The sequence below is a fragment of the Ranitomeya imitator genome, chromosome 7, assembly GCF_032444005.1.
Source record: "Ranitomeya imitator isolate aRanImi1 chromosome 7, aRanImi1.pri, whole genome shotgun sequence".
NCBI lineage: Eukaryota > Metazoa > Chordata > Amphibia > Anura > Dendrobatidae > Ranitomeya > Ranitomeya imitator.
This window is the reverse complement of record NC_091288.1, coordinates 34,418,845-34,442,931: the sequence shown is the minus strand read 5'-3', so window position 1 is coordinate 34,442,931 and position 24,087 is coordinate 34,418,845. Positions and strand designations below refer to the sequence as shown.

The 24,087-nt window shown below is 44.4% G+C and overlaps 1 protein-coding gene across 1 annotated transcript in view; it reads left to right on the top strand.

Annotated features, from left to right (window-relative positions):
• Nucleotides 1–967: 967 nt before the first annotated feature.
• The window catches only part of IFIH1 (interferon induced with helicase C domain 1), a 60,448-nt gene continuing 37,328 nt past the window's right edge, over nt 968–24,087 (top strand). Inside the window, exons 1-7 of the mRNA XM_069733052.1 lie at nt 968–1,519; nt 7,107–7,263; nt 7,761–7,922; nt 10,847–10,903; nt 15,508–15,740; nt 15,899–16,109; nt 18,287–18,504. Of these exons, the coding sequence (XP_069589153.1) occupies nt 1,079–1,519; nt 7,107–7,263; nt 7,761–7,922; nt 10,847–10,903; nt 15,508–15,740; nt 15,899–16,109; nt 18,287–18,504 (1,479 nt within the window). The 5' untranslated portion in view covers nt 968–1,078. The remainder of the gene's footprint in view (nt 1,520–7,106; nt 7,264–7,760; nt 7,923–10,846; nt 10,904–15,507; nt 15,741–15,898; nt 16,110–18,286; nt 18,505–24,087) is intronic.

Below are 24,087 nucleotides of genomic sequence, written 5' to 3'. Positions count from 1 at the left end.
TAGCACTTGCTTATTACTGTGATTTTTTTTACAACAGAGTATTTTTGACCTCACTGTGCGCTTTTGTGTCTTCAAGTTTCTTGGTGGTGTGAACATGTTCCTACAGACTTGTTCAATGTGCAAGTAGCCCATGTGTTTCTGGTTCTATAATTGTTCTCTTGTTTCTACAAGACAGGGGAGTTCACCGCTCCCTTGTGGGTCATTTGCACTAAAGCTGTTCCATCTAGCAGGTCCACGTGGATATTCCTTCTCTGAACCCTGCTTATACAGGTACTATACAGATGATCAGGTTTTTAAATACATCAGATAGGGATTATATACATTAGTTAGGACTTCTCTATATGGGTATACCTTGACGATTGGTGGAGGCAGCTTAGTATACATTTTTTTGCAAAAAAAGTATCAACTAAATACCCTGTTTTTTTCCATCTTTTGACTAGCACTTATTACTGTGATTTTTTTTTACAACAGAGTATTTTTGACCTCACTGTGCTCTTTTGTGTCTTCAAGTTTCTTGGTGGTGTGTGAACATGTTCCTACAGACTTGTTCAATGTGCAAGTAGCTCATGTGTTTCTGGTTCTTCAATTCTAAATATTTGTATTACATGGAGGGTATTCAGATGAATTGAGGTCCATTGAAGACACGGAAGCCTCGTGTCCATCACATTCAGAAGTTGGTCTTGAAGATTGTAAGGGTTTGATTCCTAAATTATATTAGAAAACTGAACATCTTTTCATTATGCAATGCTGTAATTAGGAGAATGTCTATGGATCAGAACAGAAACTTATTTCTTTCCTATAATAGGAGGCAGTTTTAGTTTCCATCTGGTGACGCTGCAGTGAGTGAAAACCTCAGCTGAGATCTACAGGGCAGGACTGAGGACTTGTGAGATAATGGAACAGAGAAACGAAACTGAAAATCATCCTCCTGCTTCCTATATAAGCTGGGGGCTGGGACATCAGGAACAGAGTCTACAAGACTGAGGCAGAGACAATTCATAGGACTTTCCTCCTAGCTTGGGAGAAGGCAGAATTCTTACGCTTTATAGAAGCTAGCCACGTTATCGAAAAATAAGCCATGGAGCCAGATAATAGCGAGGAAGTCCATGTCTACATGATAGAAACGTTCAAAACTAGGATCTGCAGCCATATCCAGGTGATACCGGTGCTGGACAGCATGCTCAGTCTGGATCAGGAGTTTAAGGAAACATTAAGAGCGAAAGCCGCGGCCGAGCACCAGGAGGCGGCCAGAATGCTCCTAGATCGGGTCCTCAGAGAACCCAGGGCGCGTGGTTGGTTCGCCGAGCTCGTCACCGCTCTCAGGGTGGCAGAATGCCAACAAGCGGAGTTGTACCTGAGCCCCGAAAAGTTACCGTCCCCCCAGGAAGAGGTGAAGCAAGACTACTGTAAGGAGCTGATCTCTTACCTATATCCACAGCTGATTGAAAAGCTGGACGCTAAAGAGATGACTGCGAAGTGCCTCAGCAAAAAAATATGCACCATCGAGGATGTCGGCATTGTAAGTTTTTGTAACTTTTTAAATTAGAGGAATTTAGCGTCGATCGTCCTATAGTGCTTGACACATTTTTCTTTCAGGATTAATAATAATAATAATAATAATTTTATTTATATAGCGCCAACATATTCCGCAGCACTTTACAATTATATAGGATTCTATAAAAGCTGAGTCACAGTAAGCTATATTCATTAATATCCAGATAGACCTAAGAGAAAAATATATTTAAGGAATTATTTCGAAAGCATCCATATTTCAATTGATCAATAAAACATTGAAAAAACATAAAGTGGATCTTCACAATGCAAATTGCATATATTGCTAAAAGTTGTTTTTTTCTTTGCAGGCTTAAGATATTGGTTGTTGTCGTTAGGATAGGTCATCAATATCAGATCTGTGGAGGTCTGATCACCGGCACCCACAGGGATCCGCTCTTCTCGGGTGCTGGCTGGATGTAAACATTGTACGGAGCCGGAAAGCACAGCACTGTTTACCGTGTAGTGGTCGTTCCCAGGTACTGCATCTCGGCTCCTATTCACTTCAATATAAGCAGAGCTGCAGTACCTGAGGCCGGCCACTACACAGTGATCGGCGCTCTGGGGTTCATCTTTGTTTACATCTGACCACCACCAGAGCAGAAAACATCTGATCAGTAAGGGTCCTGGGTGTCTGACTCCCACCAAACTGAAGTTGATTGCCTATCCTAAAGATACATTATCAGTATAGTAAGTGTATATGGTATTGGTGTGCCTATATTGGAAATCTTTATCAGAATGGCTGTATAATCCTGACAGACATTAGGATGAACTATTGATGAGTCCAACAGAAGACTGAGAGCTAATGAGTTCAATTGTATTTAATGTCTGCCTTCCCTGCCTGATGGCTGCAGTGTGTACAGAGGTGTATCTAGGGTTTCTGGCACCCAGGGCAAGAATTCAGTTTGGCGTGAAGTGTCCATGTGACGACTACTGGAACCTGCAGAGCTGAATCCTGAACATCGCAGCTTCTGAATTCTCACAACGCATTCACTGCACACTTTTAGGATTCTCCCTTACCGGTGGACCGTCATGTCAGCACAAGCATGCGATTCGTATACTTCTGACCACATTCCGACTACACGTGCCCGGCCTCGCTCAGTTCATTTTCATTGAGTGAGCCCACACATGTCTAGTCACCACATGACCGCATGTATGTAAATCGCCAGCACGCGAGAATCCTGACAGCGTGCAGTGCGCACTGTGAGAAGTCAGAAGTCTGCAGTCACAAAGAATGACTGCAGACTCATTACAAACCTGGACATTCCGTTTAAAGCTCCTAACATAAATAAAACATGAGAGTTAGTTAGTATCACAAATAACATTTACATCCAGGTACCTTATAGATGACGTCGTCTCTGGAGTCGTTCTCCTTTTCTTCATCTTGTCCAGACCCCATGATGAGTTTTCTCATCCGCAGCCGTCTCTGCAGACTTCCATCTTCTCCGCTCTTTTGCAGAAAATCTCCACATGACGCCCTTAAAGATACAAGTGTCATTATAATGCTCCGGAATAAAAAATTGGCCCTCACTATATTGTCTACATTAAAGATGACCCCCACACTGTCCCTCTTATGGTACATGCTCTTTACACTGACCTCTCCTTTCCATACCAGCCCCCTCTTCACACTGTCCTCTCATACTGTGTCCCCCCTATAGGGCCCAGTATTTATACTGTACCCTCTCAGCACACTCCCCCTTCCTGGTATACTGTCCCCTCCTGGCTGTGCCCTTACACTGTCCCCCATGCTACGCATGCACACATCCCATCACCCTCACTCCCCGTACTCTGTCCACATACATTTTTCACATCGCTACTCATACTGTAGCTACAAATCTCCCCACACACAATAAATAACCCCATCTCCACTCCAAATCTCCCCACACATTAAACACCCCCATCCCCATGACAAATCTCCCCCCACACACATTCAATCCCCCATCTCCACTCCAATTCTCCCCACACACAATAAATCCCCCATCTCCACTCATATTAAATCTTCCCCATCCAATAATAAATCCCCCCATCCCCACTCACATTAAATCTCCCCCCTGCACCTTCGGTGTCTTCAGCTCCACTGGAACACTTACCACCGATCTGCGTCTCCGGCTCTGCGCTGCAGCGCGGGTGAGTGACGTCAGCAGCGTGATCACATGACCTGATCACGCAGCTGGCGTCGCTCTGACCCGGCGCGCTGCAGCTTCTCTGTGCCGGCTGTCAGCTTGACAGTCGGCACAGAGAACAGCTGACTCCCAGTCCGGGGGCAGCAGAAAGCAGCCCCCGGGGGAGACACTGGAGACCGCCGCTTTAGGCGGCCTGACTGCGCCCCCCCTGCCGACTGCGCCCCATGCCGACTGTCCCCCCCCCCCCAGATACGCCACTGAGCGTGTATATTGTACAGTGTGAGATCTCAGCAGCAGCAGCAGGGAAGGAGGCCACGGAGGAGCTGTCAGTCAGGCTAAGTGGGTGGAGATTCAGCAGCAGCAGAGAAAAGGGGCTTTGGTGAGGAGCTGTCAGTCAGGCTAAATGGGCAGAGATTGAGTTTATCTTTACTTTCAAAAAGGATTACACAGCCATTCTGACACGGATTTTTAAAGTAAGTACTTCAGGTTCATCAGGTCTAATAGATCATTTTACTAATGTTTGCAGTTTGTATTGTTTGACGCACAATAATGGAGCCCGACATGCCACATTGACTTATAACAGGGACCATCGCGTTATGTCATGATGGTGCGTTTATTTTTAGAAAAAGTCTCAAGATTTTTGCTCAAAAGTTTTGCAGTTTTTGGCACTTTGACCCCAAAATGGGCAGAGCTGTGGCACATCAGCAGCATAAGGCTCAGTTTGTCTACTTCATGATGAGCTGTGTTGTTCCTTACGCCAGAAATCTTACTCCAGTTAGGGACTAGAGTTAAGATTTCTGACAAGGCATCCTTTATGAATCGGGGCCATATAAACCTGATCGAACACCCCTTCAAGCGACTCAACTGATTGCCCTGGGTCCAGCTCCCAGCAAGTCTGGCTGACAACTAATTCTGCCAGGGGGTGTTGTGACCAGACAGGCATTTCTCCGGCTGCAGTGGAATTTTAAGGTTACATGGCGACAAACCAAATGAATAGTTTTAATCTGCCAAGGAATTTTATTTTTCATTAAATAAGTGTGCATTACTGTGCCTTGTGGTCTCTGCGGGACCTGGGGAATACCAAATGTAGGGCTTAAAAAAATAGTACCGTATATTCTTCTCGCCACTCACCTTTCCCTTCTGGTCTTCATGGCAGCAAACCACCCGGTTTACCGCCGCCTCCCTCCAACTTTGTTTTTTTCTAGTTTTCATGGCAAGTAACATCCTGAGTAGGCCTTGGGCGTGCTAGTTGTGATATCACGATGTGCATTGCCTGAGACGTAATTGATGTACTGCATGTCGCCTGAGGATCTGTAGGAAACATCAGCGCTGTGAAAGAAGACGCAGAAGAGGGTACAGTATTACATCACAAGAAGAACAGAAGAGACCGGAGTAAGAGGTAACCAGCGAGGAACTGAGGAAGAGGAGCAAAGTGACGGACAATGGCTCATGGATACATTCAAATCAAATCACAAATAAAATTGGATTCAGGCAAATCCGAATTCTTTGCAGAAATCAAGGCAAATTTGAGTTACTTTGAACCGATTTGCTCCTCTCTGATCATCCATGTAAAAAGCCCACCCACCCCAACAGGAGCCGATTGTACCAAGAAACTGGATTGTAGAAGGGCGTCTCAAACATATGAGCAGTGGGATGTCATTAAAACTTTAATGATTGCAGTACTATTAGTTGGCATGATTGGGTTTTTTTGCTCTTTTTTTTTACATATGGTATTATCCTCCATGACCAGCAGATGCTGCTGCTTGCAAATAAATGTGCTATTCTAGAATTCTGTATTGAGTTCAATACTCCATACATTTAGGAAACATAATAAAAGTTGGCTTTTCATGTTAGGCAGAAAAATATCTTTGATTTGAGTAACATGTCAACATACAAGTCAAGTCAAGGTTCCGGCAGGGTTGCCAACTTAAGTTTTTCTCTTTTCTGGACAGTTTATCAAAAAATCACGGACACTGGGCAATATACTACGTGGACATGCATATTCTAGAATACCTGATGCGTTAGAATCGGGCCACCATCTAGTACCATAATAAATCAATAAGATTGAGTGATCCATGTCTACAGCCCATAATTCTGATATGTAGACATCGGCTGCATTCACTGTGAACTGTAAAATGATGATAATTACAGTCAAAATAACCTGGAAAAGTTTTTTCAGCTTAAAAAAAAAAATCACAGACGCCTCAAATTTTTTTTTATAGAAAGTACCCTATTTTTATGGACTGTCGTCAAATTTCTGGATGGTTGGCAACCCTGGGTGGCGGTACAGTCGACACACCTCGGTCCTTAGCGTGATTCTTGTCCACCAAGCTGATTATTTTATACAGGAATTTCTTGGTTAAATACGTTCTGGGGTTAAATATCCTTTTGCAAAAGTTTTTACCGAGTTTCCTGCTTTTTTACGTAGCAGTATAAGTGGAGAATTGTAAGAAAACAGTGTGGTAAACCCCAATGGAGACAGTACTAGGAACCGTATTTTATTACCCAGTTTGCAACGGAGCCAAGTAGCAGCGGTTATCTTTCTTTTTAGCTGGTGCGGTGATCAGAAGATGGTAACGAGAAAGGTTTCTCTAAGCCCCAGTGAAGAAGCATTAAATGGCGGCTATTCAACCAGTGTCTAACCATGTAATGAACGGCTGCCTTCACAATGAAATCCATGTGACCAAATTGGGATTCAAATTTTGGCTGGCACCGTGTGTTTTGTTTAAAAAGTCCCTCCAGTTTACAGAACACTAGGCTACGTTCACATTTGCGTTGTTGTGTGTTGCGTCGGCGACGCAACGCACAACGCATGCAAAAACGCATTGTTTTGTGACGCATGCGTCCATTTTTGGCCGATTTTGGACGCAAAAAAAATGCAACTTGCTGCGTCCTCTGCGCCAAAAAAGACGCATGCGTCACAAAACGCAAGACAACGCATGTCCATGCGCCCCCATGTTAAATATAGGGGCGCATGATGCATGCGTCGCCGCGGTTGCGCCCGACGCACCGCAAATGTGAACGTAGCCTAATATGGCACCAAGACTCCTCAAGCTCCCTCACCCAGTCTCCAAAAACCCACCACTGTTTGCTCAAGCAAAGCTGTTGCAGTGCTTTATTGGACAATCAATGCCCAGATAGATGACATGAGACCGCTGAGGCCAGTGACTGGCTGCAGCGCTCACATGTTGTACACGGGATGTCACCGCAGCAGTCCTGTGCACAAAAAACTATCGGGGGGGCAGCAGAGCCGGAGTGGCAGGGGCTTCAAGTAACTAATAATTGTTTTACTATTTTAAAGCATTTCTTGTCTTGGTCCCAATTTAATGCGATCCGAGACATCCCCATTATGCTTTTTTTGGTAAAGTACGTTTTTTGGTTTTGAGTCCGCTTTTATATGTGTATTACTGTTACTTTTTTTTTTTTTTTAAGATAAACGGAAAGCACAATCACGACGCCAACAGGGAACTTCTCAGCAGGATTACTAAGAAGAAGGATTGGTTTCGACATTTTGTGGATGTGTTACACGACCTGGGAAAAAAAGAGCTGATTATAGAGTTGACAGGAGGCACCTATGAGGAATTTCTAGGTAACTGGATATTTCTACTGGTTTTCTTATCTTGGCCATATCAGGGACTGGCCCTGATCTTGACCGCAGTACGTTATGTGCACATTGCCTGTGTGGTCACCACCAAAGCACAGATGCGACTTCTACTTTTGCAATCCTCCCCTGCAGCCTTCTGAACCCATTTTCCACTCTCTATAAATGTGTTTGGGCTCTGGAGCTTCTTCTAATGATGGAGCGTCTGGCGGTGCGAGCATAAACCTTTTAGAAAAGGTTTCCCGGTGCCTGGAAGATTTGCCAGCTCTCCACGAGTTCTCCCCTTGTTTTTGGAGCGTTCCTGATGGATATTATGCTTGCGGGACTTGAAGGAGTGATGCACCAAACAGTGGTTCTCAGGGTGCATTTCTTTGTTTCCTGGTGTCGTGCATCCTCAGGGGTTGCACTGTAAATCAAATGTATGATTATAAGATAAGTCTATAAAATACTGAGGACTGAATTATTACACATTGCTTTGTTACCAGATGGGATGAAGGAAACGAAAGCTGCGTGTACAAAGCAAGAAAGCAATGGCCTAGATGACAGTGTGAATTCAGAAGTGACAGACCTGCAGAATGACAGCCATGATGTGACAGGCGAGAGCAGCGTATCAGAAGCATCATATTTCGATTGCTCTGGTCAATCAGGTAAGTAATGAGTGATACATACGGCCACACATTAAACCACTGCAGCTTAGCTGCTTTTTTTTTGCATCCATGATTGTCGCCGTTGTGCATCCCCCCCAAAAAAATGAAGCAACTCCGCAAATATTACAAATATCTTACCGTTTTATGTACACCGCTCCTATGCAGACAGTGGGTCATCAAAAAGAGTGGGCGGATGGAAAGCAATATCTGATGACCTAAGGATCAGACATCAGACTGCACATAGTGTTTGATGCCGTCTGTAAAGTCACATAGAAATGCTTGGGAGCTGTATACATAAAACGGTAGACGATTGTGAAGTTGTAGATGCACTGAAGCAGTATATATATGTAAATAACTTTGTGTACATAGTGTAGAAGAAGCTGAGATCCTAAAGGTTGGGGGAACAACCTTTTTAGTCCTGTCCGACTAAGGCCGGGGTTATTTTTTAAGGGAACCTGATAGGAGATTCATGCGTTATTGCAGTTGTGTATGTCTTGTTCTGAAACGCTGCACATTTCGGTGATATTCGGGACTCTGAGACATGAAAGACTATATCAAAACAGGCTACTCCCTGCCCCACTGTCCTTGATTGACAGGTCTCCCTCTATGTATGTGCATAGGGCACTGCCACTATCAGATGTTTTTGGCAAACTAAAATATCTCAAACTACAGGAGTGGTGGGTGGTCCAGGATCTAACACAGTTGGAATATGTTTAGGAAAGTTAATTAAAAAAAATAATTCAATACTCACCTGTTTAAAGGCAACTTGTGACCCCCAGAAATGCTAATTTCGTACAGATATGGGAGTAATCTGCAGGTAAATAGCTTAAATCCTGATTAGTCATTTTACTGGAGCAGCAGCTACCAGGAAAAAAAATGAGCAATAAACTTATATTCTCCCTGCAGCCGCTCACTTCCAGTGTTCGGGATGGTGCAGGGAGATGTTACAGTCACCGTGCACTATACTGTGTAATCACTGCCCTAGATATTGATTGACAGCCTGCTCTGCACACACATACTGCACACCCACGCTACATACACATACTGCACACCCACGCTGCACACACATACTGCACACCCACGCTGCACACACATACTGCACGCACACACTACATACACATACTGCACACACATACTGCACACCCACGCTGCACACACATATTGCACACCCATACTGCACACACACGCTACATACACACACTGCACGCACATGCTACATACACATACTGCACACCCACACTGCACACACATACTGCACACCCACACTGCACACACATACTGCACACCCATACTGCACACACACACTACATACACACACTGCACACACACGCTACATACACATGCTGCACATACATACTGCAAAGCCATGCTACATGCACACACTGCACACCCAGGCTACATGCATACATTGTACACCCACGCTACATACACACTGCACACATACACTGCATACCCACGCTACATACTCACACTACACATACACATGCTGCACACCCATGTTACACACACACACGCTGCACACACATTCAGCACACCCACTGTAACAGCTCCCTGCATGGCCCCTGTTACTAGTAGCCAGTGGCTACAGGGGGAATACTGCTGCTTTTTCTCCCTGCAGCCGCTGTTTCAGTAAGGCAGCAAGGCATGATTTAAACGCTACTAACATAGCAATACAGAGGGTGACGGGTTCCCTTTAAACCCCTGCAATGGCCGGTGCTGTATATTATCTGAGTGTATATTATCTGAGTGCCTCAGTGGTGATTCTGCTATGTACAATGCGTCACCACTACTGGACCAGAAGACGGGGACCACCGGAGCGACCGTGCTGAGACTGCAAGGGTCTGAACTGGTCATTATTGGTGTTAGTACTTTGCCATATTGCCTTATATAAAGCTATATTTTATTATAGAAACTGTGAATGAAGGAGTGAACAGAGTGGGGAGATTAGATGTGTGATACTCTGGAAATAACGTGACAGATACTTTGTAAATAAAGTTAATTAATTTAAAAGAATCTAAAATATCTCAAATGTGCCAGCAGGGGGTGCTGCTATCATGCGTCTTTATACTAAGTACAGTTTATAAGAAGAGGAGCCAACAGGAAAAAAAACAAGATATATAAGACTGGAGGAAATCGGCGCTTTGGGGGGCTGTAATATGGCCATGTATTACCCGGAGCTTGAACGTAGCTGTTGTATGGTGTTTTTCCATATCTATTCGACTTTAGCACATTTACTAAATTCTGAAGTAGCCAATTTCACATGTCCGATTTTCTTGTATCTGTTCAATCTGTCTTTTTCATGGAAACTCATTATAGTCTACGGGCCTTAGATAACAATCAGAAAGCGCATGGATGCTAATCTGTGTTGCACCCTGGTGCTGCCTGATGAGCAGCTCCAGGTGATTGACAGGTCTTTCCCGCTGTACACAAATGGGAGAGACCTGTCAATCAACTACAGCGGTGCAGGGAGAAGCCTACCAGGGACCGTGCCGGATTAGTCATGTCTCTCCTTATAGTTCCCCGGCCGGATCTTTAAACAAATGACTGACTGGTTCCCTTTAACATTAAAGAAAAAGTAAAATTTAAAAATCTAAAAACTAAAAAGCATTGGCATCTTTTCTCCACGCCGCGTTATCCTCCTCTGATCGAATTCTGTTTGTAATAAGACTAGAAAGTTTAAATAAATTCTTCTATATTTTCCCAATGTTTCCATGTTTTCTCCCTGTTCTCATATTTCTTGACTGCAGGCAGCAAAAAGAATTAAGAAACAAAGATTTTGGGAAAAGGGGACAGGACTTGGGAACATAGAAAATCTCTCCCATCTCAACTAACACAAAGCAAAAACTAAATTGCACCCCTCTCCGAAGGTCATCTCGGAATGCTCTTGTGTTTTATGTTTTGTTTTTTTTTTTGTTTCGTTTTAGATTTGGATGCAAGTGTAAACAAGTCGATGGAAAGCCCCAAACTCTGCAGGGAACCTGGTAAAACTTAATACTAATGCATTGATGATTCCATCGTTCATCAGTTCAAACTATGTTAGATGTTATGTATTGATGAGCGAGCGTGCTGGGATAAGGTGTTATCTGACCATTTTCAAGTGCTAACTGAGTGTCTTCGGCGTGCTCAAATACTATGTTCCAGTCCCCGCGGCTGCATGTCTCAGGGCTGTTCAACAGCCACAGCCACAACCAAAGGGTGTGTTTTTTACCTATACATATAACAAAAGTAGAAACAGTAAAAAATCTAATGTAAAAATGTGGCAAAAATGCAACAAAAAAAGTGCATATTGTAAATTTTCCTGCCACCACTCCGGATGTTGGTTCACAAAAAAAACTCTGCAAAAATGCATCGTGTAAACCATACCCTAAGCCTATGAGCTCACCGAGTTCAACAATGAGCCGGTCACTTCTTTTAGCCATTTTATGTTTTTACAACCCTGAGGTGATTAAAAGACGCTCAAAAGCCTGAATATAAGAACAGCAAGTTGTGTTTACACAGAAATTTTCATTCTTTTGAGCATTTTCAAGCATTTTTTGTGGCAGAATCTGGATAAGAAAGATGTCTTGTGCAGGCAAAACAACTAGATCTTAGGCCGGTTTCACACGTCAGTGGCTCCGGTACGTGAGGTGACAGTTTCCTCACGTACCGGAGACACTGACTCACGTAGACACATTGAAAGCAATGTGTCACTACACATGTCAGCGTGTTTTCACGGACCGTGTGTCCGTGTGCAAAACACGGAGACATGTCAGTGTTCGTGGGAGCGCACGGATTACACGGACCCATTAAAGTCAATGGGTCCATGTAAAACACATACCGCACACGGACACTGTCCATGTGCAGTCCGTGTGCTGTGCAGGAGACAGCGCTACTGTAAGCGCTGTCCCTCCCACGTGATGCTGAAGCGGCCATTCATATCTTCTTTCCAGCAGCATTCGCTGGAGATAAGATATGAATGGCGGCTTCAGCACCAGATGCAGGGGACAGTGCTTATCTCTAGCGCTGTCTCCTGCACGCTCCGTGTGGTACCCAGTCGGCACACGGGCGGTGCCGTACGTGTGCCACACTGATGTACCACGGGAGCTCACGGAGACACGGACACGGATAATTCCGGTACCGATTTTTCCGGTACCGGAATTATCTGGACGTGTGAGACTGGCCTTAGGGGAGAAAGGCGAGAAACATTTCCTTCAATTCACTACACAGGGGAACAACTTGAAAAACATTTTCTGTTGAGTTAGGTTTTTGAGCTGATTTATGCTAAAATTGGCATGCTGATTCCAAAAATGTAGTCAGTTTTTTTCTAGCACGTCAAGTTTTTCCTACACAACTTACCTGCCAGAGAAGCACAATTGCACTGATATCTGTAATAAGACTTGTTATCTGATTACAATTCGACTCATATAGAGCTACGTGGCAACTTGTAAGAGTAGTCACAACTTTGTCATGCCTATTTCTTATATATTTTATTTTTTGTTCATATTTGTACTATTTAATAAAAAAAACAAAACACTTTTTAGGTACAGTAGTTTACATAGTTTTGAGAAGACAAAAATCCTATAGTTCAAAAACTTGACGTGATAGAGAAAAACTGAGATCATTTCTGGATTCAGCATCCAAAAATTAATTAAGAACAGTTGTCTGACATAACTCTTAAAAAAATGTGTTCCCCCTATCGTTATATATATTTTCTACTTATGTAGCGTCCACTGGAAATAAATAAATGTAATTAATATGAACAGTGAAGAATTAATCTGGTAAAACTGTCTCCAGACTGTGGGATAAGTTGCAAAATAACATAAAATGTCTATAAGAAGTGAGTTACGAAACTAAAGGAGGCTTTTACTGTGCTGCCTCATAATTAGCCGGAGCAGTTCCTGTTAAGTACCAAGTTCTCTCCATATAACCCCTGTGTCCTTTCAGGACTTGTTTTTACAAGTGCATTTGCCTATTCAGCATTCAACGTTTATTTCCTCAGTTTTGCAAATGCAATGTGTTTTGTTTTTTTTGGATAGCTTTATTTTGAAGAAAATCTGGCATCACGATTTTTCAATATAAAGTAAAGACATGCCGATATAATGCAGATTAAATTGATACTTTTGGTGAAGAAATCCGATTTGTTGTTCTTCAGTAATCTCCATTTGAAGTTTTCTGCTAATTAGATTTCGGTGCACAGGGGCCGGACTGTGCACTGGGTCTTCTCCTCCCCGTCTGCGATTTCCCAGCCCTCCACCTGCCTTCAGCCTATGAATGACCTAACTCCTCTCTTTGAAATCTTAGCAGTGAGCGGACATTCAAAGACCGGAGGCAGCGGAGGAGCCGGGGAATTACAGACAGGGAGGAGAAGATCCAGTGCACAGTCCGAAATCTAATTATCAATGAACTTTGCGGAGGAAATATTGTGGAGTGGCACACAACCATCAACGCTAATTAATATTAAAGTCCAGGAGAAGAAAAAGGGTGGCACTCATCATTCTTGCTAAAAAAAAAAAAATCCCCTTTATTTTGTCTTTTAAAAGCATGAAGACAGGGAGAAGTGTGGAGGAAAGAATGAACGGACAGTAATATTAACATCACCAAAATGGTTATTTCAAACATCCCAATGTCTAAAAGTAACAGTGGCCACACATGGACACTGCAGCTCCATTAATTGTCCGTTGTGCTCAACTATCTCCTCTCTTGATGAGCCGGGCTATAAGTGCAAAATAAGGAGCATGTTCACACTGACCTGTAAACAGACAAAACCTAAGACAGAAACAAAACGAACACAGACCCTGCTGTAAATAAATAAGTAAAAGCAATTGTGCATATAAATAACATAGGGTACTTAGTAAACATTGTTTTTCATTTAAAAAAAAAAGCATAAAAGCCACCCCACCAGCGTCAAGGTGTACCCAAATCGGGAAGGTCCAAACCTCTAGTATTAAAATATAGTGTGAATAAGGGCTGAGTAGGACCGGGTCCCGAATGTGGATACCCAGCAATGAATGGAGGGGTGGCAATGCGCTGTTACCGCTATGTTCCCATGGGACATGTCCTGTAGCTGGGTGATAACTTGTACTATTCAGAATAACCATTTAACCTACGAGTTCTTCACAGGTAGGAAAGAGAGATCATGTTTGTAAGCTGTGTGGCCTATATATGTTGTGCTAAGCACTGAGCCTGTTAAATAGTGCAGAAGACTACTAGGATTCATGATTTTGTATGACTCATTTCATGCCTAGGATACAGTATGCGATAATGTGGGGGTGATAATTCCACGTGCGTCCTTTATAAGTTAATGTCAATGCACAATGCAGCGGAAAGCTCATGCCCACAACAGATTAGTCTACCATCCTTTTGCCGCTGTCAGTGTTTAGCAGCAGCAACACTTCCAATGAACAGACAGGTCACTAAAGTCAGATGTAAGGTTGCAGCTCTCCCCTAAAACTTTTAGCACCGATAATAATATGTAAAGTGAAAAAGGGATGAATTATTATATTTTGGTTAAAAAAATATTTAGAATTGAGAGTCCTCAGTGGTTGAGTATCAACCACTGAGGACTCTCAATTCTAAATATGTACTGGCTAACACGGTACAAAGATATATATCTTTCCTGTATATTTTGGCTACTAATGAGTAAGGACCCCTAACATAAAAAGGTTTGAGTTGTATATAGGTTTATTCTCCCACTTCAAGGCGGTATCTGCTTCTGATAACATTTTAGGCTAATACGGTTGTTATGAGTTTGCGTTGACGTACAGGTCCCTATAGATAGGCAGCCATGTTAAGATAAAAAGATTAAAGGGAATCTGTCACTCAATTCATGCTGCCCAAAGGACGGTCAGCATGAATCAGACTCCAGTTGATTGATAGGTTTCTTTTTATGTGCACACATAGGAGAGACCTGTCAATCAACCGTAGTGATGTGGAGAGAGGCCGGCTGAAGACGCAGACTCTCTTTTTAAGTAATTTTCTCAATTAGTTGCGGCAGACTGTATATAGGTCCTTTATTTCAGTGTTCTGTAAAGTGAAGAAATCCGTCATGATCTCCAAATGCTCTCTGGTCTTCCCCTCCCTTCTCTCTATGTTAGAGATAGCAGAAGGAAGGTGGAGAGTGTTGTACAAAATATGCAGTATTTCAGGAAAGCAGAGTAAACAGGCTATATACAATGAGGAAAGAACATGAAGAGGAAATAAGTGCGGGATAGAAGCTGTGCTGATCCTTGAGCTAATGAAGACAGCAGCACACTAAATACACGAAGACCTGACGTCCAGCCTGTATTACTGGGAGAAATACTCCCACATGAGAAAAATCTGAAACTCAGAGCAGGCTGCAAACAGAATAAAGCAATGAAGATTTCAGACTGACCCTTAGTGTAATTTTATTAAGTAATAGTAAACACCAATATATGAAATAATCATTTTTTCCATTCAAGCGGTATCCTCAGTCTAAAGATATCTTTTAATTCCAGAATCGTAAGCCAATTTAGAGCTTTTATGTAAGGGACGTGGGTGAGGGAAACTTCCAACCTTGCACATGATAGCATTGACATTTTTAAGATAGAATCATCTTATTGAAAATGCCTTCATGTCTCATTTACAGAGGAAGAAGATGAGCACAGGATGAGCGAAGACCGGTCCTCTCCAGTCCCTGAAATGACACTTCGCGATTACCAGATGGAAGTGGCCAAGCCTGCTTTAGATGGAGAGAATATCATTTTATGCTTGCCAACAGGAAGTGGGAAAACCAGGGTAGCGGTGTACATCGCACGCAACCATCTGGACGAAAGAAATAAAAAACGCTTGGCAGCAAAAGTTATCGTCTTGGTGAACAAGGTATAACTAGAAAATTTATTTTCTGTCCTGTTATTTATAATCTTACATAAAAAACTTAAATTAAAAAATACATGATGGAGATTATTGCAAAGATCATGAGCATGCTATAAATGTGAGAGGCTGAAGACCCAAACCACTAAGGTTGATATTTTTCGCAGGTTCCTTTGGTTGACCAGCATTTCCGCAATGAGTTCCATCCACACATGAGAGATCGCTATTGTGTCACCAAAATTAGTGGAGACAGCCAGTTGAAGATTTCATTCCCTAAAACAGTGAAGAATAGTGATATCATTATCTGTACAGCCCAGATCCTGGAAAATTCCTTAATGCAGGCAGAAGACGATGAAGAAGAAGGTGTCAAACTGTCAGGTATGTTGGTTCTTAAATGAATGACGTCCACATTGTACTTCCTATTGCCTTTGGATATTATGAACGATGCCGAGTTTCTCCAGTGCGTAGGATCAATTTTGGCTAATAGTTTTGGGGTTTCCTTCTGAGAAACTTTTATTAAGACAACCCCTTTAAATATGTCATCTAAGCACAGTGGGTTATCCCCTGGTGGCCATTTTCTAGTAGCCAGAACCCAGTGGTCCTAATGAAAAAACAGATCTCGCACTGGCAGACCCGATTTCTCCACGTTATGTGTAATTCTCAATTTAGCCTCACGATTTAAGAAGAACTTCTCTAAAATGACAGCATGGAGACAAGCAAGGGGGTCTGTCTGTGCTACAGGGCAGCTACTGTTACTGTCCCATAAACAGCATGTATCACTTATCCACAGAAAAGGTGATTAAAGGTATGATTGCTGGGGGGTCTAACAACTGGGACCCCCACAAATCTCAAAACCAGGGGGGTCTAAAGCTCTCTGTGAATGGAGCATGCACCGTCACCAGCTTATTTACGGCTCTATTCACACGCAGAAGTTTTGTCCCTCCATACTCAAAATCAGTGGGCAGTTCAGCACTCGGACCTCCTCGATTCATCTGTCGTGTGACTATATCACTATTATTATTTATTGTTATAGCGCCATTTATTCCATGGAGCTTTACATGTGAGGAGGGGTATACATAATAACAAAAGGTACAATAATCTTAAACAATACAAGTCATAACTGGTACAGGAGGAGAGAGGACCCTGCCCGCGAGGGCTCACAATCTACAAGGGATGGGTGAGGATACAGTAGGTGAGGATAGAGCTGGTCATGCAGCGGTTTGGTCGATCGGGGGTTACTGCAGGTTGTAGGCTTGTCGGAAGAGATGGGTCTTCAGGTTCTTTTTGAAGGTTTCGATGGTAGGTGAGAGTCTGATATATTATGGTAGAGAGTTCCAGAGTAGGGGTGATGCGCGAGAGAAATCTTGTATGCAATTGTGGGAAGAGGAGATAAGAGGGGAGTAGAGAAGGAGATCTTGTGAGGATCGGAGGTTGCGTGTAGGTAAGTACCGGGAGACGAGGTCACAGATGTATGGAGGAGACAGCTTGTGGATGGCTTTGTATGTCATGGTTAGGGTTTTGTACTGGAGTCTCTGGGTAATGGGGAGCCAGTGAAGGGATTGACAGAGAGGAGAAGCTGGGGAATAGCGGGGGGGACAGGTGGATTAGTCGGGCAGCAGAGTTTAGAATAGATTGGAGGGGTGCGAGAGTGTTCGAGGGTAGGCCACAGAGCAGGAGGTTGCAGTAGTCGAGGCGAGAGATGATGAGGGCATGGACTAGGGTTTTTGCAGATTCTTGGTTGAGGAATGAACGGATTCGTGAAATATTTTTGAGTTGAAGTCGGCAGGAAGTGGAAAAGGCTTGGATATGTGGTTTGAAGGAGAAATCAGCGTCAAGAATTACACCGAAGACAGCGAGCTTGTGGGACTGGGGAGAGTGGGCAGCCGTTTACTGTAAAGGATAGGTTCGTTGGGGGGGTCACGTGAGATGGGGGAAAGACAATGAATTCTGTTTTGTCCATGTTAAGTTTCAGAAATTTAGCGGAGAAGAAGGATGAAATAGTGGACAGACATTGAGGGATTCTGGTTAGTAGGGAGGTGATATCTGGTCCAGAGATGTAGATCTGTGTGTCATCAGCATAGAGGTGATACTGAAAGCCATGAGATTCTATGAGCTGTCCCAGGCCAAAGGTGTAAATGGAGAAGAGCAGGGGCCCTAGGACTGAACTTTGTTGGACTCCGACAGATAGGGGGCGAGGTGAGGAGGTGGTGTGTGAGTGGAAGACGCTGAATGTCCGGTCTGTTAGGTATGATGAGATCCAGGATAGGGCCAAGTCTGTGATGCCAAGGGATGAGAGGGTCTGTAATAAAAGGGAATGGTCCACTGTGTCAAAGGCAGCCGACAGGTCCAGGAGGAGGAGGACAGAGTAGTGTCACTTGCTCTTGGCAGTTAAGAGGTCATTGGTGACCTTAGTTAGGGCAGTTTCAGTGGAGTGGTGTGACCGGAAGCCAAATTGTAACATTATCATTAATGTTATTCATGGAACATCTCCCTTAGGTGTAGGCATCTGTTGACTGTTGTATCTTGACTTAACTCATTCCGCCTTTGCGTTTCAGATTTTTCCCTCCTCATCATTGATGAGTGTCACCATACTCAGAAGGGTGATGTCTATAACAACATCATGATAAGGTATTTGCAACAGAAAAAGAAGAATAAGAGGTTGGTTAAGTCGGAAGAACCAACGGTCCCGCTTCCACAAATCCTGGGACTAACAGCATCGCCAGGTGTGGGTGGAGCCAATAACAGTAAAAAAGCTGAGGAGCACATCTTAAAAGTAAGCATTTCTTAATCCAAGGCCGGGGTCACACTTGCGAGTGCAATGCGAGAAACTCGCATGAGTCTCTTGCATCAATACCCGGGACTCGGGACCGGAGCGTGCGGCTGCATGTATTTCTATGCAGCCCCGAGTTCCGGCGGTAGTGCCGGGTATTGATGTGAGAGACTCTTACGAGTTTCTCACATTGCACTCACAAGTGTGACCCCGGCCTAAATCTTGTGTCCACCCTAGAACGCAATCTTATACAGGGGGATTCCGTTGCTACTTTACCTGGAAAAATTGTAACTTCTAAAAAAGACGATCTATTATACTAAAATTCGGACTATACATACTTTGGTTCATGAGAAATGAGAGTGCAGTGAACCAACCTAGGAGTAATGTAGCTCTTCTTTCTCTTCATTCCCTTGCATTCTGGGCCTCATATATGGTAGTTACAGTGAATTCCAAACAGATCTATTCCTGGCACCTTATAAACGATAGCGACCTCATTGCAATGTGTTTAAGTAGTGTTAATCCCACGTCACTGATTGGTCGCGGCTGGCTGAGCGCGACCAATCAGCGTCAGGCACAGTCCGGCCGCGAATTGGCCCCTCCCTACTCCCCTCCAGTCAGTCCCCCTCCATACTCCCCTCCAGTCAGCGCCCACATAGCATTTTAGCAGTTTGTTAAACGGACTGCATAACGCAGTCCGTTACCGCTGCCATTAACTCTGTTACCGGGCGCATCGCCAACGCATGCCATACTGGGCATGCGCTAGCGATGTGCCGTCATTCTGTGAGGAACCCAGAAACGCTGCCTGCAGCATTTCCGGGTCCGTCACCGCTTTTGACAAGTGTGACCAACTTTTTACTATTGATGCTGCTTATGCAGCATCAATAGTAAAAATATATAATGTTAAAAATAATAAAAAAAAAAAAAAATCTTGATATTTTCACCTTCCGGCGTCCCCGGCAGCTCTTCCCGCTCCTCGCGATGCTCCGGTCCTAGTAATGCTTTGCGGTAATGACCCAAGATGACAGCGACAGGCGCAGTTACGGCCCGGCCCGGCCGTGACCAAACAGCGACATTGGCGCGGGATTTAAACACCGCTTCACTGATTTGTCGCGCACTGTGTTTAAATCCTGCGCTAATGTCACTGATTGGTCGTGGACGGCCGGGCGCGACCAATCAACGAAGCATGGTTGAAATCCCGCGCCAATTCGTGGCTGGACTGCGCCTGTCAGTGATTGACGTGGAATTTAAACACCTTCTAGAATACCCGATGCATTAGAATCGGGCCACCATGTAGTATAGTATAAACATCTCCTTCCAGAGTATCACAAACTTGTTTGTTTTTGTTTTTTTTTACACTTTTCACATCACTGAAAAAGGCCATATTTACCAGTACATGGTTACAATACCAAATCACTGCAGGATGCACAGAGGCCCCAATGAAGCCTACACATTACACCGGCAGGCGCTTTTATGACCCCCATTTTAAACACATAGGCATTATTATGGAGTTAGGGTACCGTCACACATAACGATATCGTTAACGAAATTGTTATGTGTCACAGCGACCAACGATCAGGCCCCTGCTGGGAGATCGTTGGTCACTGGGGAAAGATCAGAACTTTATTTCGTCGCTGGATCACCCGCTGACATCGTTGAATCAGCGTGTGTGACGCCGATTCAGCGATGTCTTCACTGGTAACCAGGGTAAACATCGGGTTACTAAGCGCAGGGCCGCGCTTAGTAACCCGATGTTTACCCTGGTTACCATTGTAAATGTAAAATAAAAAACACTACATACTTACATTCCCGGTGTCTGGTCATGTCCCTCGCCTTCAGCTTCCCGCACTGACTGGTGAGCGCCGGCCGTAAAGCACAGCGGTGACGTCAGTGCGGGAAGCTGACGGCGAGGGACATGACCAGACACCGGGAATGTAAGTATGTAGTGTTTTTTATTTTTACATTTACAACGGTAACCAGGGTAAACATCGGGTTACTAAGCGCGGCCCTGCGCTTAGTAACCCGATATTTACCCTGGTTACCCGGGGACTTCGGGATCGTTGGTCGCTGGAGAGCTGTCTTTGTGACAGCTCTCCAGCGACCACTGTTATGTAGGCAATCCAGTGACACAGTGTGCCAGAAATCAGAGCACATACAGTGATCTGACAATAACCCAAAAACAATAGAACGAGCTCTGAGACGTGGAATCTCTGTAGACTGCAAACCTGAACCTATCCTATACACAACTAAAGGCAGCTGTGGATTGCGCCTGACACTACCTATGCAACTCGGCACAGCCTGAGGAGCTGACTAGCCTGAAGATAGAAAAACAAGCCTGACTTGCCTCAGAGAGATACCCCAAAAAAAAGGCAGCCCCCCACATATAATGACTGTTAGCAAGATGAAAAGACAAACGTAGGGATGAAATAGATTCAGCAAAGTGAGGCCCGATATTCTAGATAGAGCGAGGATAGCAAAGAGAACTTTGCAGTCTACAAAAAACCCTAAAGCAAAAAACCACGCAAAGGGGGCAAAAAGACCCACCGTGCCGAACTAACGGCACGGCGGTACACCCTTTGCGTCTCAGAGCTTCCAGCAAAACGAATTGACAAGCTGGACAGAAAAAGCAGCAACAAAAGCAAAGAAGCACTTATCTAAGCAGAGCAGCAGGCCACAGGAAAGATCCAGAAGCTCAGATCCAACACTGGAACATTGATCAGGAGCAAGGAAGACAGAATCAGGCGGAGTTAAATAACAAAGCAGCCAACGAGCTCACCAGAACACCTGAGGGAGGAAGCTCAGAAGCTGCAGTACCACTTGTGACCACAGGAGTGAATTCAGCCACAGAATTCACAACAGACCACACAGCGATGCTGCAGCGATCGACATCGTTGTCTATATCGCTGCAGTGTCGCTTAATGTGACGGTACCTTAAGTCCCTCCCTCCTTAGAGCTGTAACAGTTCCTACTCTTCTGGGAAGTCTTGCTACATGATTTTGGAGGTGTCTCTAGGAGTTTTTGCCCATTCATCCAGGAGAGCATTTGTTAGGTCAGACAATGATGTTGGAGGAGGGTCCGGGCTCACAATGTCCCTTCTTGTCCATACCAAAGGTGTTTGATAAGATTAATATCAGGGCTCTATGTGGCCAGTCAAGTTCATCTACCCAAATGCCCCCAACCATGCCTATATGGACCTTGTGCACCGGGCACAGTAATAGGGAACAAAAGGGCCTTCCCCAAACTGTTCCTGCAAAGTTGGAGACTACAATTGTCCAAGATATATCGATTTGCTGCAGCATTTAGATTTCACATCTCTGGAACTTAGGGACCCAGACTGACCCCTGAAAAAAAATCTCATATGATTATCACTCCCCCACCAACATTTACAGTTGGCTAAATGCAGTCAGGCGGGTAACGTTCTCCTGGCATTAACCTAAGGCTGGGTTCCCATTGCGTTAATGGGACCGCGCTAACGGACAGCGTTGCACGGCGAAATTAACGCCGTGCAATGCGTCCGTTAGCGCGCCCATTCACGGCAAAGCGCCGGTGTTTTCTGGCGCGCCGCGGACGCTGCTTGCAGCGTCCGAGGCGCGCCCGCGGTCCGTTCCCCGCTCTCGCAGATCGGAGACGTTACCGCGACCCCTTTATATCACATTGCGTTAGCGCAATCCGCTAGCGCTAGGCGCTAAACGGATTGCACTAACGCAATCTGAACCTAGCCTAACCCAAATTCATCCATAAGACACCAGGCAGAAAAGTGTGCGTGAAAAAGGGAAAAAGATTCCCAGATAAAAGTCTAATTCTTAAAGGGGGAACTTTACCTGCACCTCTATTGGGTTCCAATGTTAACTATTAACGTCAAACTCGACTATTAATAACCACTTAGTGTTAGTGGCCTTAATGTTATATGTCCCTTATACTATATACTAACTGAGACAAAACAGTGTACCAATAAAGGATATTTATTACACACACAAGTCTACAGTCTATTACATACATATATGTTTATACCCAAGCTGGTGAATATATATATATATATATATATATATATATATATATTGTAGGGATTTCACTCGCTCAGGTGCGACGGCTGACACTCAGGAGGCACGTTCCATTAAAAGTTCAGAGGGTTTATTGCTCCATAAACCACATAGCAGATAACAGAAATCAAATAGCCTTTAGCTCAGGAACAGAAAATACAAGTGTACAGTCCTTCAGGCTCAGTCCTGGAGCCTTAACACACACATATCTGCTGTGTTAAACATTAGCCTTTCTTTTATAGGACTAACCACACCCAGGAACCCATCACATGATTAGACATGTGGTTACGACATCACCACAGGTCCTGAAACACACATAGATAGGCAGGGTTATGTTACAGCGACAAGCCACCTATGTGACACATATCTCTCGTTGACTATACAACCTTTAGCCACGCTACAATATATATTTATATATACACACAAATAATGGTACTACAACACTAAGGGTATGTTTCCACGTGCAGGAAACGCTGCGTGTTTGATGCTGCATAGAGCCGCAGCGTCAAACACGCAGCGTCCAGATGTTACAGCATAGTGGAGGGGATTGAATGAAATCCCATCTCCACTATGTGTGGTAACACGCACGTGGCGGCCCTGCGACAACGGATGCGCGGCGCGTCTTTTAAGATCGCAGCATGTCCGTATACCTTGCGGCGACGCTGCATCGCCGCAAGGTATAACTCAGGGCCCTATGGTGGGGTGCGATGATCCCGGATGTGTGCTATGAACACATCCGGCATCATCATGGCCCAGAAAGGGGGCGGAGCTTAGCGCAGAGCGGGTTTGCAGCTCCGACAAAACTGCCGGCCATCCTGATCGTGGACACGTACCCTAATACAGTAATAGCAAAATAATGTCACTCCTTTAAACCCACAATTATCCCACAAAACCCAAATTACCCAAATTCGTATGCAATATCAACCCACCTGCCTATCACTCGCTATCCCTAAGGCCTGTTAAGTAGGGGTTACAGGGAAGTATACTTAGACCATACTGCCGGTGGAATAAGAGAGAGCATGTCGCTAGCTGTGAGATTTTACCCCAAGCCCAAAGAGAGGTGTGTCCAGTCAGGTGTGGGGGAATGATGTCTATTGTATTGTCCCATTTCCCGCCACCCACTGTATATATATATATATATATATATATATATATATATATATATATATGCACATATACTTACACCGGTGTGGAATTATATTGTGGGGGAATACATGTGGTGGCGGCTTTACACCACTCCATCCGACAGTACTTTACTTGGTAATGTAAGGCTGCATGAAGCTGCTCAGCCGTGAAGCTCCCGTCGCGGGCGCAGTGTTTGTGCCGATGGTAATACCAGAGGAAGTCTGTACTCTGCAGCTATAGAGTCAGCAGAGCGTTGGTGACTTTTCTGCCCTCCGCTCCTCAGCACTCGGCCCCCCGCTCTGTAATGTTTTGTGGTCTCCACTTCGTGGCTGTGTTGCTGCGATTCTATCCACTTCTCAATAATATCAGTCACAGGTGATGGGGGAATATTTAGGAGGGACAAAATGTCATGAAAGACCTTATT